This window comes from Ursus arctos, unplaced genomic scaffold (assembly GCF_023065955.2).
Source record: "Ursus arctos isolate Adak ecotype North America unplaced genomic scaffold, UrsArc2.0 scaffold_21, whole genome shotgun sequence".
Classification (NCBI taxonomy): domain Eukaryota; kingdom Metazoa; phylum Chordata; class Mammalia; order Carnivora; family Ursidae; genus Ursus; species Ursus arctos.
Window position 1 is genome coordinate 32,812,632 of NW_026622886.1, and position 15,870 is coordinate 32,828,501.

Genomic DNA, 15,870 nt, shown 5'->3' on the forward strand with positions numbered 1-15,870 from the left:
GAAATATCCTGAATGCTCAAACCACATTTACTGATCAAAAGAATTTTGAGTTGGAAAATATAGCATTCATTTCTACTTTGTTTTCTAGAATAAGAAATAATGCTTCCCCATCTTCTAGTTAATCCTTAGAGAAAATAACTATGATTTCAACTCTTACAAAAGATTTTTTATCTCTTTATATTAATACATTTTCATATTTTCCCAGTTGGTTGAAGAAAGGCCTTTAATCTACTATTTTTTTAAAAGTTTCTTTTTTTCCACCTCCCTCTCTTCCTCTCCCCCTCCCTCCCTCCCTCCCTCCCTTTGTTTTAGAGAGAGAGAGTGCGAGCTTGTACACACATGATGGGGGGGGGGTGCAGAAAAAGAGGGAAAGAGAGAATCTTAAGCAGGCTCCACACACAGCTTTGAGCCCAACTAGGGGCTCAATCTCACAACCCTAAGACCATGACCTGAGCTGAAATGAAGAGTCAGACGCTTAACTGACTGAGCCACCCTGTTGCTCCATCTACCATTTTCAAAATAAAAAGTAAAAACAAAAAAATATGAGGAACTAGTTTTTATATATATTAAATAAATGCAAATAGGATGCTTTACATTATGTAACTCAGCAAGATCTTTAATATTTACTCATGTGAAATCCTTCCAAAGGTCACGGACAGAGAAAATTTAATTTTTTATGTTAAATATATTCAAATTTTTGAGAATTGAAGACTTGATTAATCAAATCTTTATCACTCAGGAATAACCAAGTATTCCCCATGAAGGATTTAAGAAATTTAGAATCTGAGTTCCAGTTTTACTTTAATAAAGATACTACAAGTGGATAATTCCAGTAATAATAATAAGAATCTCCACCATATACCATTTTGAAACTAATTGCAGTTCAATATCATGACCACTCCCAAATCAAGAATATATTTAATTATTTTTATTCTACAAATTTTATAAATACACACAATTTTCACTATGAATTACTTACAATTGTAACTACACATCTTCCTAATTAAAATTGGAAGCAGCTATAACACAGATTTGTTAATTCTTTCATTATCTCGTTTCAGAAATAGTTGTTGAAAACTGTGTGTAGGGCTCTCTGATTATCCCTTGGTCTATACCAGTGATTAAAAAAAAAAAAAAAAAAAAAAAACTTCTGTACTAATAGTGTCTGCCTTTTACAGGGAAATGGCAATAATAAATAATGGTTATAATAAATAAGTACATTGAGATTAAAGGTTGCTTAAAGCTAAGAAAAAATTGTGGCAAAGTACAATGGGGTGTGGACATGGGCAGCCTGTAGCGTTAAAAGCGCCTTAGTCAAGGTAAGCATCTGAGAAGGTAACACGTGAGCCGTTGACTTGAAGCAGGTGAGAGATTTAGCCAAGCAGCCAGCAGACAGAGTATTCCAGGTAAAGGAATCAGCAAGAGCACATTTCCAAAGGTGGGAGCAAACCTGGGCTATTTGAGACCATCGCAAGGCTTCGAGTAGGGAGGGACGTGTGCCCAGTAAGTTCAAAGTGTTTTATATTGTAGTGACTCAGGGAACCTAAAAACAACCTCACGAGATCGATGCCATTTTTTATTCTCTTAAGAAATGAGAATTTGTTCTTAACTGAAGCATCGAGAGGTGCAAGTTTCCTGACTCCCCACAATTAGGAAGTGGGGAAATTCAGATCCAAGTGCAGGCAGTTAGATTCTAGAGGCAAACTTTGAATAGCTAGAGCTCTAGTTGCCACTGGAACAGGGCACACACACACACACACACACACACAAACACACACGCAGGTATGGTCTCATGCAAGTGCACCTACATACCCACAAACACACATACACAAGAGTGGAGGAAGAGCTCAGAAACCAGAAAAGGAGGGTTTGTTACCCACACTCTATTCCTCTTGGTCCATGTTTTATTCTCTTTCCCGTGTACTTGTTAACCTATAGGTCTAAGCATCTGTTTAGGTGAAAGATGTTTCAAATGACTGAAAACATTTGGAGTTATTTGCAAAATAGCAAAACCAAGTTAGAAATTCTTAATGTTTAAAATAAATACTGTGGGAATATACACAGTTACAGCAATTTATTAAAAAAAAAAGAACAAAACAAAACTCTCATTGAACTGAAACCATGTGCCCTTAAAATTTTTATAAGTTGACAGAGAAAAATATAAGAATATTTTCTGGCTAAATATCCAGAATAATATAGCAACCAGTCATTTAAGCTATTTACTTGGGAAGAGCTTTAGAATTAACAGAAAGGCTTCATAAATCATAATTTATGACTCACTTCTCAAACGAATGAAAATAAATGTGTCACTGGGTTATTTTTTTTCTGCATTAATTATCTTGGTTTTACTATGTAGACATAAAGTAAATATCCTTTCTAATGTATAGTCTCACTGTGGGCTTTTGAAAAATACTTAACATACATTGATTATTGTATGTAAGTCTACATAAATTCTAATTCATGGGCTATTTCCTTGCACCAAATCTATATAAATGGAAATAAGTATTAATCTTGAAATATAATATTCTCCAAAACAGACAATAAATTCTATTAAAATGAAGACATGTAGTCCCTCTACCAGGGTCGTAACTATTATATTTAGTACAGCAAGTACTCCACATTATCAGTTCATTATCAGTCTACAAAGTAATTAAAAGTAGTTAAATTTATCACAAGAAAAATTCTTTAAGAGTCTACCTAAGTCTTGAAGGACACTGTTGAAAAGAATACTTTTTAAAGCCTTCCAATGAAAAGAAGAAGATTGCTCTCCCCAAAATGGTATAAAATTACCATGCCTACTATGAAGGGCTTTATATTTTTAAATAAAATATAGTTCCATAACAGCCATGCATATCCAGCAAGAATGAGAAAAATAATCTCCCCAGAAGGGTCATAACCACTGAGAAATTCTAGGCGAGAAATTCCACATGGGAGATACAGAAAAAAAATGAGGTAAAGCCAAGACAAATGATATTCCACGTCACTTTCAGAGTTAACATGTTTTGTACAATACCACTTAACTTCCTATGTTTTTTCAGCTACTATTCTTGCTTCTTGTCCATTCAAATAACTTCAACCAAAGTCTAGGAAATATTATTTCTGGCAGTTTCCAAAATCTAGATCTCTTTCTACCAAACATCCCCCCACACAAATAATAATAAATAATAAAAATGATATTTCCTCCCCCCCCATTCTTAAAGAAATGCAAAGAACTTCCCCTGTAGAGAATTTTGTTTTCACTTTGACTTTTGTACAATTTCACTTACATGACAAAAAGCCAGGAGGAGCTTTAAGAACAAAAGTGTGTCTGCATTACTAAGTAATGAGAGACATCTTTTATCACTCCCTGAACTATGCCGTATACCTGTATTTTTTGATGAAATTACAATTTTTCTTTATTAATAATTCATTAGTGAGTCAAGCCCACCAAAGTGAACATTTTATTTGGTCATACAGAGAAAAGAAGTATTACTTAATATGAAGAAAGGGCTGGTTGGCAGATGCAAGAGAAGAGGATTTCAGAACTGTTCATATTTGACAGTAAGAAGCAGGGGTGGGGGGTGGTATGTGAATGTAATTAGGAGTTTTACTCTAACTTTGTGAATCAGTACTAAATACCAAAAACAAACTCAGGGTAAACTGAGTGTTACTGAGTGTTACTGTTTCAGCTTTGCCTTCTAAGACAGAAAGTTAAATATTTGCATCTGTTTGATATGTATATATACTCTTAAAGATGGTGAGTATTTGCATATTGGACATTTTCCCTCCAAGGAAAAACAACCAGCTATTTACACAATAGAACTAATGACCCAATATCCTGGTCATTGGTGAGGAACAAATGAGCAGTATGCATGAAACTTGTTAACTTCATTTCATTCTGTGATCATTTTTTGATGTGTCAACTTGGCTAGGGCTTATTCGGTCCCACTTGTTCAATCAAACACTAATCTAGGTGCTGCTGAGAAAGTATTTTGTGGATGTGGTTAAAATCCACAGCAGCTGACTTTAAGTAAGGGAGCTTATCCTAGATAATCTGGGTAGGTCTGATTCCCCACTTGAAAGGTCTTAAAGGCAGGATGGAGGCTTCCTTGAGAGAAGAAATTCTACCTGTATATAAAAGTTTTGGCTCATGCTGAGAGAGTTTCAGCCTGCCCTTCCTGCGGGGCTGCCTTTAGGATTTCAGACTTGCCTCGTGAGTCCCCAGGATCATGTAAACCAATTCTTCACAATAAATCTCTTAATCCCTTCCTGGTTCTGGTTCTCTGGTTGAACCCTGACTGATATAATTCCAAATTGGAAAACAGCGCTCCAGGAAGAAGGAAGGAAGTTGCCATGATTTGTCAGCACCCCACCCCAGGCTGTGTCTACAATGTGCCAACAGACTCAAGTCAGATGAACACATACACGTGTGTGTATAAATACACACACACACACACACACACGCACACAATCATACATTAAAAACAGTCTGTTCCCAAACACTCAAATCCCTATGTTTAACAGATCCAAAATTTTTGACAGATTTAATGAACTGACCACGAGCCTCAACAAGAGATAACGACACAACGGGAGAGCGGGACTCAAGAGCACATTCTAGATAATGATCTGCAGGAGGAAACAACCGTGCCACAAGAAAGACATTTCACACACTTTGGTACAAGCCACAATCACCTCTAGAAAACAAACACAAATATTTCACCTCAAATGAATAACTGTTGTTCGTCCAACCAAAAGAAAAAGTGGTCTTCACTTCTCCAACATTGACTAAATTACATCGTTAACACCGATGCAACTGCGTAAATATGTTTTTCAATCTCACAAACAGTAAGTTGTTAAAAAAAAAACAATTTGTATCCAGACACATTAATTTTACACGCACGCCCTGCTTCCGGTCCTTACCTGGACTGCATATCTTGCTGGGTTTTGGCCTGACTGGCTTCGGCCTGAGGGGCGGCGTGGCTGACCCGCTGCTGCAGCTCGGCCAAGGACTGGTAATACTGCTGCTGATGGTGCTGCTGCTGCTTGTAGCGAGACAAACTGAAAAACAGCCCTAGAATGGCTTTTAAGTTTCCATTTCTTATTTCTGTATCAAAGGGAAAATATAAAAACAGTAACATGTGAAATGAACGCGGTTTTCCTTTTTATTTTATTTTATTTTTTGCAAGTGCAATTCCAGTTGCCATTCTCTTAGACTAAATCTGCGAAGACAGAACTGCGCCTCGAGCCTCGCAGTCACAGATTCAAGCAAATCTGAATTTCTGAAGCACGATAACATTTCCCAACAGCCTGGAGCTTCAGGGACAGAGTGATGGGATGGAAGGTAGAACAAAACTTGTATGAGCAATGCTCTTTGTGGAGCCTAACTGTGATTTTTCTGGAGTTCGCTTCTTCCTGGAAATGGATGGGCTCCTGTCTTGGGTTAATTATTCGATTCAGCATTCTGCTTCCCTCACAAATTCACAGCTGTTACCCGTCCAGTGATGGCTAGGAACTGGAGAAAGACAGCCACTTAAATGTTGGTGGTGGGTACGCCTTATAATGGCAACTGGATTTATAGTAGTCTTCCTAAATCACCTAACAATCAATTTATTAAAATGTTTATATATTTATATATATGACTATATCCGTTACCTCCCAAAAGTAGACATTATAAGTATTAATTTTTTAATGGTCCAATTTTTCTCTTGACTCATATTACATATTAATAAATAATAAAGATCAGCTTATTCATGACTTTAGATAACAACTGAAGAAACGTGAATGTAAATCCTACTTCTAGTACATGGAGCTCCTAAATTTTTCTAATACTGAATAAAAAGTTAAACACCCAAAGTAAGCTACAATCTAAACCTCGTTTTCTTTCGCTTGTAGTTATAATTTAAAAATTCGGAGAAGAGATGGAAGTAAAGCTTGAAATAAGACTATGAAACCTGTAACCATATTCTAAATAAAATGTGCTGTTGGCAATAAAATATGTGATGTCAAGGTTTTATGTCTCCTTTTTGTAGTTTAGGGTCATTAACAAACTATTCCAATTTCTTGCTCTCTGGCGGTTTATAAACATCACACAAAGTATGCTGTGGAATCATTCATTTAAAATGAAAATGAGGTGTTTCCTCCCCTCCCCTCCCCAAGCCTCTCACAGTTGCCATAATGTAGAAGAGTTAGTCTGATCAACAGTAAGAAAGTATTAATGTTCTCATTTAAACCTAGAAGATCTTAAAGGTTTTAAAGATTTCTTGTTTTTTTACTATGTATATTTTATTAATTTAGAAAATCATTTGGAGCATTCATGTATTTTTAGAAGATAAATGAAAATCAATGGGTTTCTGTTACTAAAGGATGTCATATGAGAAGGCAGAGACATGAAATGAACAAATGATAACATTTCTAACTTACTTTTAACCACAGAAAACATAAAATGTCTTCCTGGGGAATTTTATCAACTTTTATTCTAAGTTGCAAAACCATCAGTTAGGTTTGAACATAAGCTTTTTGACCACTAAATGTGTAATTTAATACCACACAACACATCAGATAAATGTGAAAGACAAAGGAAATTTAAAACAAAAAATGAATATAGAAGAAAAATTGGGAAAGCTCAAAAATTCTACTAAATGTTCGCTGTATTTCAGAAGCCACATAATTCCTCTTTTTCCAATGACAGCAAAATTTTTAAAACTCAGACCTAATATTTCTAGTATGTGTGGGGAAAAAGGCTATTCAGAGCAAATGACTATAGTAGAAACATTAACTAACCTAAATTGTTAAAGTATATACCAGTATCTAGCAGAATTTTAACACATAAATTAATATGTTAAGAAAATGGTCGTTAATGCAGATCTCAGAGGACTCGCTATTTTATAGTATTAGCAAGTAGATTTTGTTATAGTACTTGAAAAGTTTTCCTAAAAGTATATGTGAAAGAAAAAGATTCAAAAAAAAAGAACCAGTTCAGTCTTTTTCCACTTTTCTGTATTTTAATTTTAGTGATGATCTTCTAAACCTTTAATGACCTTAAAGCTTTTACATATGACAGCTGTTAAATATTTTAACCGCTAATTATTTAAGAACCCATGATACCTTATTTAAACTTACCAAATATTTCAACAAGGACTACTAATTTGATATGTTATTGATAAAATAATACTTGCAAACTAATCATACGATTTTTACCTGAATTTAGTCTATCGATAATGTGGCATTATCTATGTATCCATCCAACCCTCTACTTAAGACTCTAAAAATACTATACACTGGTAATAACATAAAAATGTTTTGTTAATCTACCCCTCTCCCACACACTCAGTCGTGAAAATAACAGTTTTGGCAAAATACGGAACATATATAAATAATTAGAGCATACATTAATAACCGTTGCATTTATGTCTCTATTATTTTGGAAACTTAACTTCATGTATTAAGAAGCTATGTACTCCCACTTGACATTTCTTACAATACAAAAATTCTTTTTTTTTTTTGTTTACAAACTTTTTTTTTTTTTTTTTTTGTTATTTGTGACAACTGTGCCTTTTCTTACCTTCAGCAGATAGACCTTGAACATTTACTCCTCTGGCTGCTAGAAAACTAAGGCAGACATCAACATTTTCAATCTGTAACATGAAAAAGCAGTGAAAAAGCAACTTAGAGGGTTATTTTAAAATAAACAAATGAGCTAAAATGAAACCAGAGAGTAAGATAAAGAAAGAATGAATACTTCACATTCATTTCATACTAGAGATCTTTACCAGAGTTTAACTAGAATTATTTCAGCTAATTGTAGAACGAATATAAAGCTTGCATTGTCCGGTTTGGTATTCACAAACAATTCACAAGGGCCTGATCAAGAATGGCATTCACACAGATCAGCAACCCACCTACTTAACATAAAATTGGATTTTGTGCTTCACAACTAAGTCTCAACGAAAGCATCCATACAAGAGGAAACTGTTGCTTATGCAAGTTGTAGAATGTTAGGATGTGGATACTTGGGATTCAACCAGTAATATTTGGTCATTATGCCAGAGGGCTGATATAGCATGAAAGAAATAATGCGTATTTTCATCTTAAGCCATAGCCAAGTCTTTACTTTAAAAAATGTATTTGTACTTCGACAGTTGTATATTCCTCTAATTAAATATAGGTATTGTCTTTATAATTAAAAATTGGGATGCCATGGTTTTCAAACATTTAGTTTTGATTTAATTACCAGTTTGCAAACATTTAGAGTGATGAGTAAAAACAAAAAACCCCAAATGACTGATTTATGTTAACCACAGGTTGATCTCAGCATTGATTATGGAGTTATACAGCAAAGTTAAACAGCTAAGACTTTTTTAAAAAGAATGTAGGAAACTAGAAAGTTCTAGTTCTTTATGAGTCATTTCCTGGGTTGTTTGGTATTCCATAAATCTTGAAATTCTAAAGTAAATAGAAGATTTAAAGTTAATATTTGGCAAGGTATTGTTTTCTGTCCCATTAAATTCTCACCCACAGCTATGCATAAAGGACATACAAAGTTCTGCCAATGTCCTCTCTAGCTTAACTTCACAGCAAGGTCAAAATGTCTCTTAAAGAAAAGAAAAGAAAAAAAAAAGAGAGAGATTAAAAACTGTCCTTATAGGGGCGCCTGGGTGGCACAGTGGTTAAGCATCTGCCTTCAGCTCAGGGCGTGATCCCAGCGCTCTGGGTTCGAGCCCCACATCAGTCTCCTCCACTAAGAGCCTGCTTCTTCCTCTCCCACTCCCCCTGCTTGTGTTCCCTCTCTCGCTGGCTGTCTCTATCTCTGTCGAATAAATAAATAAAATCTTAAAAAAAAAAAAAAACTGTCCTTATAAAATGAACAGCTATTTCTATTCCTTTTTAAATATAATTTTATGTAAAACTAAATTAATATTCAATGAAATGTTCTTTGCTTAAAAATGATTGCAGCTAATGTATACACATTTGCTTTGAGAAAAATTATTTTTATTGATTTATTTCAAAGTAAGTGTTACTAAAAAAAAAAAAAGTTAAGTTTTATTTAAACTAGACTACTGAAAAAAAAACCCCAAAACAATAGATCGGAAGTCACTGAATACAACATGACCAAACAAATCTTGTTTGCTCATCAGCATCCAAATAGCCAATAAGACTATGGTGCTGAAGTATATTTTAAATCCTTTCCTTCCTTTACTTTCCACTTTGCTACTAGAAAAGAAGACTATATGAGGAAGAAAATAAGGAGGAAAGAAAAGAAATGGGAAAAACAAGATGTTCTACTGTATTCATCTAAAATGTTCTTTTAGGGGCACCTGGTGGCTCAGTAGGTTAAACGACTGCCTTTGATTCAGGTTGTGATTCCAGGGTCCTGGATTGAGCCCCATGTCAGGCTCCCTGCTCAGCAGGGGAGTCTGCTTCTCCCCTCCTTCTGCCCCTGCTTGTGTGTTCTCTCTCTCTCATAAATGAATAAAATCTTAAAAAAAAAAATGTTCTTTTAAACTTTTTTTTTTTTGGACCATTAAAAACAAGTAAAAGAAACACACCAAATAATTATTGTGGTCTAATACTAAGAGAATTGAATTGAATATTTTTAAATCTTTGCCATAATAGTCCTGATGTTGTTGATTTCCTATCAAGTATATACTTTTTATAGAAAATAAGAAGATTCCTGGTCCAAACATATGTAATTTACTAAAAAATGTTCACGGGCTATTACTGCCTAAACTTTAGTTACTTTTATTACTCACGGACATATTAATTCACGATAAGACCTACAGAAGGTTAATAAATAGTGCCTGTAATTAGATTGTCAGATAGTTTTTTTGGCTACCATTTAAACCACTTAAAAAATAAACTGGCAGCTAGAGTGGGTATTAAAGACAAAGAAATATCTCAGCATGCACCATAAATTAGAAAGGGAAAACAAAAGGGTCCTAATAGAGTAGAGAAAAAATACTGAAAATATATTCAACAATATTCGTTTATATATTCAGGTATGGGGGTTTTTTGAGACCAAGCCCCTGGATGACAGGGATTATGTTTTGTTCACTCACGTAGCTTCAGCAACCTAAGGGGGAGCTTGGTGTCTGATAGGTGCTCAGTGCGCGCTTAAGGAAGGATAGAGGTAAAAAGGAGTGGCGGTTAATCCATTCCTATGGAAAGGAGTGGAGGGGTCGGGGACAGTCAGAGGGAGAGAGAGAGACGGAGAAAGAGAGAAAGAGGGAGAGAGAGGAGGAGATGGAAAGGAGAGAGGGAGGCAGTGGGAGGTAGAGAGAGAGAGAGAAAGCAGGAGAGACAGGGAGAGAGAGATCATTTGATTCATAGCCTATAGGTTCAATTCTCTTCAGGATTTTTAAAATTATACTACTCTGTGCCTGACTCCAGACCAAAAAAATCAGAAATTCTGTGGGTTGAGGCTGAACTTCAATTTGTTTTCAAATTTTAGCTCCCAGTGTCAGTCTACCTTCCTCTTTACAGATTAAGCAACTGACATCCAGAGAAGATCTCATATAAAGATGAGAAAAAGAAGAAGCCGACAGAAGTCTATGATACTTTTTATCCCCAATTTCCATGAAATTCAAGATGTACAAAAGTAAAAACTGAAAATAATAGAATAGCGATGAATTTTGGAAAGGTGTAGTCTGGAAAGTTGTATGGGGGGAAGAGGCATGCAGGAGGTGTCCTTTGTTTTGATCTGAGTGTGACTACACAGGTATATACATATTAAAGAAATTAATCAGCTATATACTTAAGATTGGAGGACTTTATATACTTTCTATGTTTCTTTTATCTCAATTCCTATTAGAGTACTTTACACTCTTTTACGTGTGTTTTGCTTCAATTAAAAATAAAAATAAAATGATCAGCCCCTTGTTTTATTGAAAATAAAGGCAAACAAGGAGGAAAGTACAGAAACTTGATGGCTGGCTATTGCAAGTACTAAAGTGAATGATGGTGGTGTTCCAGAACATGGTGGTGGCGGTGAAGGTGACCCAGACTCTGGATGGAAGCTGAAGAAATCTAGTGGGAAGATATGGCATATAAGAGAAAGTGAGGAGATAAGGATGACCGTGATACTACATAGTTCATGCACGTTACATTTTATGCCTGTGGTACTTTCTATATATCCCCTCACAGCAGTGATCCAGAGGAATTCATTCTCAGCTCTGTGGGCACCACACTTCTCATACAGCTCAGGGAACAGTCACATCCAGAGCTCACGGACAGTCACTCCCAGGACTTTTACCTGCCTACTTTGACATCATGCATGAGTTGTTGGGTCTCTTTGTGGCTTACATTTTATTGGCCCAGAGCACCCACTTTGCCTCTCTTTTCCTGTTAAATTTAAGCATGGCTACACAAAACATATAACAATATTGACTTTGTAATGAAAATGAAACAGTAAGTTTCTAAGTTCTAAATCACTCAATCACAGCCAGTTCCTAAGTTCTAAACCCAGTCAATAACATCTAGTCAGAACTTTGAAAATCTCTGGGTACACTGAGCCCTGAGGCTTTTGTATTCTATGAAAATGTCTATCGTTATTGCGATGCCTAAACAAAAAGGCAATTTTGCTCAAATAAATATGAAAATGGACTGCGGTGTGTGTTTTCCTTATCGAAGACACAAATTCAATAGAAGTTGGGTCATGTTTTTGGACCTCAGTAGTTTCTATTTGTATAATTAATTAATATTAATATTTTGGAGCACTACCATTTAATTTTGTTTATGTTTTATAAAATGAAATCCTTCAATTATTCATTCATCAAGCACTTATTAAACTTATTTTATGCATGGAATTATGCTCAGTGCTGCAGATATAAATTTCAAGACATAGCCATTATCCTCATTTTTCTAAAGAGCATTGACTCATTTCTAATATTTTCCACACTCCCATGAAAAATGAAAGGCATTTTTCAAGACAGAAATTTCGTTGTCTAATTTCATAATTGTACTTTTATCCTGATCTTTATGAACTTGTTAAATATAAGCATGTATATTGCTAAATCACAAATTGGGTTTCAAATGAAGAAAATAAGTGTTTTCATTATCTTCACTATGAAAACTCAAGACAGTCATCATTGTATTTGTGCCCTCAAAGTTTATTAAACCTGACGGTCAATATACATTCTCAACATATTAAATACAGAAGATATACTGGAAATATTTGTATTTATTCATTTCATTTTTGAATAAACTATTCCAAAAACTGTAGAATTTTTAATTAGCACAGTTCTTTATTGAACTCATACACTTTAAGCTGTATGTTTTATGACACCTAGCCTTTTGGTACTTTTATTACAAAACTGGTATAACTTGTTTTAGAAAGTGTGACTAGAGGCATCTTTCACAGTATTAACAAAGTTATACCTTGTCCATTCTCACATTCCTTTCATTTTTACTTATGGTTACTTAATGAAAACTATATTTAGGTCCTAAATATCTGGGTATGATTAATATGAACCTTATAGTTTGTGATTAAATTTAAACCATGGCACCAACACTTAACAATGAATGATAAATTCATTCAGCAACTACTGACTGTTTATTATATGCCAAGAGCTCTGCTAGACGGTGAAGGGATATAAAAATGAATTATAAAGTGTTTGCCTTTGTGAGCTTGTAAAATAGCCGGAGACAAAAAAAGACTGATAAATCACCATAACACAAGACATAATATGATAAATTCTAAAAAAGAATTATAAACAATACTTTATGGCAGTAGAGAGAATGGACTTATCAATTTTCACTACACATCTGGGAAAAGCATCAGAGAAGAATCATTTAAACTTGAAGGCTAAGTCTGACTTTGATAAGGCAGACAAGCGTCAGAAGGAGGGCTGTGCATGCCTACCAGGGCAACCAAGAGCACGACTGCTCATAAAGATGTTTGAGAATAGATCATGCCAGTCTTCACTTTCTGCAGTTATTTTACAGAGCTGAATTTGATCTGGAATTGAAAAGCATTTGATGCCCCTTGGATTCTGAAACCACTGCAGTATAAAAAGTTAAATAATTGTAAACCAGGTAGCAGATATAATGCTTCAAAGTCTGAGTTCTCTCTACAGACGCAATGCGTCCTGGTTAGGGCATGCCTGACATGCTAGATAATGCTGTTATGAATCATATGTAGAGAATGTCTAGAAGAATATGAACCAAATTTAACTTTTGTTATCTCTGGATGGTAGAGTCTCTTGTGACTTGTGCTATTTTTGATTAACTACATGTCCTATTTTTTCATTATAAATGTGTGCTGGTAGTGTCACTACATAAATTAATTAAACAAATGTGATTTCAACCAAAGAAAAATAGGCAAAATTGCTCAGTTTGAGTGAGCCCACATCCTATCATAGAATTCAAGTAGTCATATAACTTTTAGCCTAAGATTTTAATCAGATATACATTCAGCTGGAGACCTTAAAAAAATGCAGTAGTATTTTTGCATTGATTAAAATTCTTAATTTTTGTTTTCCTTCACTCATTCAACAATTAGTTGTTCATTGAACATGTCCAAGTTCTTAAAAATATATAGTTTTATAGGACAAAGAGACATTTCCAATGTAGTGCAAGAAATGTAGGGTCAAAGAAACACAGACTCCTGGAGAAGCACGAAGGGCCTGTTCTGGACTAGAGGTCAAGTAACTAGGAAATGAGAAAGTTATTAGTTAACTAAGACTTATCTAACATAGTTACAAAGATATTTTCATCTGAGGTTGCAATTACTATACCTTTTTACAATGAGAAAGATGTTGATTAGAGAATTAAATTGACATGCTCAAGGTCACACAGAAAGAATGTATCAAAACCAGAGCCCATGTCATTAACCCCCACATTTTTCCCTTTAAAAGAAAGCTTGAGCTCATCCCTGCAAGGTTACGAAGAGTTAACCAAATTAGAGGATGTGGTGTGAGGTGAATTCACGGAAGGAGCACTACGTGATCTGGTCACAGTTGAGAAACATCCTAAGTTAAGGGACCGGCAAAGAATTCAGAATGTTGAGGGTGAATCTCACCTAAGTCTTTCTTCACAACTTCATTGTTTACCAATGTGAAAAAAGGCTACTCCAAAAGCTGATAACTTTCAATCAGTTTCAAGATCCAGAGTGGGAGGTGAGATCACCAGAAGGGATGCCAGGAACAAGAATCTTGAAATCTGGAGAATCTAGTGGCAGGAGACAAGGCCACAGAACATGATAGACAGAGGCTAGCTGGGGAACATCTTCCAGGCCCTGGTAGGAGTCTGGGCTTGATCTCAAAGCCCAGGGAGCTAATGGTATGTATTATGCAAAAGAAAGAAATGGTCAGTGTTGCTTGGAAGACATCTATTTTATATGACCACACAGATCATACACAGCTTTATTGATAGACAGTCTTAAAAGTTTCACACATCGATTTCTACTCATACAATCTGCAGTGCTCTCTGATTTTTCAAAATTATATTTTAATGTAACAAAGTCATTTCTAACACATTACTTTCACAACATAGTAGGTGCATGTGGAAAAACCCTTTACTAGGGGTCAAGAATCGGAGCAGGGAAAATGGTTGGGAAGCTACTTTTTCCTCTACTTCTCAACAACCTAGCACAAGGAGTTCATGCAGAGTTGTAAGCCCATATATTGTTTACTCCAAATGCAAAACCCTTTTCATCTTCATCATCATCTCTGGTAAATTTTTATATAATTTTCCCATTCAATAGAAACTTAGAGACGTAACATATTTTATACATTTATGCAATTAAGAAATAACAGAGCCAGAATTCAAATTCAACCCTGTCAGTCTCCAATGCAGTTGCTCTCTCTTCCACACTAAGCTTCCTCCCATTGTAATTTAGACATTCTGACAGACATTTTGAGCCCTGAAGCAAGCTTTCTACATGATTGAAAGCCAGCTAGGGTACAGTGCCTGGCACAAAATAGATGCTCTATAAATATTTGGTTGAATGTGAAGACGAGACTGTGTAGTGGAAAGGCAAATAGAGAAAACAGTATGCAAAATCTACTTGTTTTAGACATACTCTAAGTTCACAAGATTGAAACGCTTCCAAATTAAATCTCAAATATCCCAATGCACTTTTATACCTGGTATATTAACATACAGAATGACTAATGTGGCCACAAGCCGAAGAACACTGGCAGTCACCAGAAGCTGGAACAGGCAAGGGATGGGTTTCTCCCATCATCTCCGAAAGGAGCACAGAACCGTGGATACTTTGATTTTGGTCCTGTGGTACTGATTTCAGACTTCTGGCCTCTAGAACAATGTGAGACTAAAATTCTTTTGTTTTAAGCCACCGAGTGTGTGATAATTTGTAACCTCAGTCCCAGGTCATGAATACAATTATCTAGTCAATAAAGCGGTAGATATCACAACTTTAGCAAGACTGAGGGGGAGCTGGGATCCGTGAGTGCGCAGATTTCCAGGCCTTGCCTCCAAGTTTTGATTTGTTAAGCCTTTGGGAGGTAAAACATGCAATTTAATTAGGTGCCTCATGTCATTGCAATGCTAAGCCACATGTTTCCCTTTTCCAACTCAGGTCACTTTGTGCTGTGGGATAGGGAGAGGGGGAGGAGATAGTAATTTTGCCTCACTTGGCAGTTTGTTTTTGTGCCGAGTTGGTCTGCGGTTAGTTGCAAGGAGTCAGTTTGTTAATTAAGCAGTAGAGTGTAATAATTAAAAGTTTTGCAGTCAAGTAAAACTGGATTTGCATCCTACTTATGCAATTTATACAATGCAAGAAATTGAGGAAGTTCTTATTCCCTGAAGCCTCAGTTTCCTTATCTATGAAATGGGATTAAAAATATTTTCCACATAGTATATGAGGATTAAAGGTGTTTATAAAGGGTTTAGCTCTGTACTAGGCAACTGTGTGTTTATACTTATACATATGTA

The 15,870-nt window shown here is 35.4% G+C and overlaps 1 protein-coding gene across 3 annotated transcripts in view; it reads right to left on the minus strand.

Moving 5' to 3' along the window:
• NAV3 (neuron navigator 3) overlaps positions 1-15,870 on the minus strand; it is a 341,643-nt gene that overhangs the window by 216,623 nt on the left and 109,150 nt on the right. For all 3 annotated transcript variants that reach the window (XM_044384570.3, XM_026499977.4, XM_044384571.3), the window contains exons 4-5: positions 7,541-7,613; positions 4,900-5,083 (exon numbers count right to left, since the gene is read on the minus strand). In XM_044384570.3, coding sequence (XP_044240505.2) covers positions 4,900-5,083; positions 7,541-7,613 — 257 coding nt within the window. The remainder of the gene's footprint in view (positions 1-4,899; positions 5,084-7,540; positions 7,614-15,870) is intronic.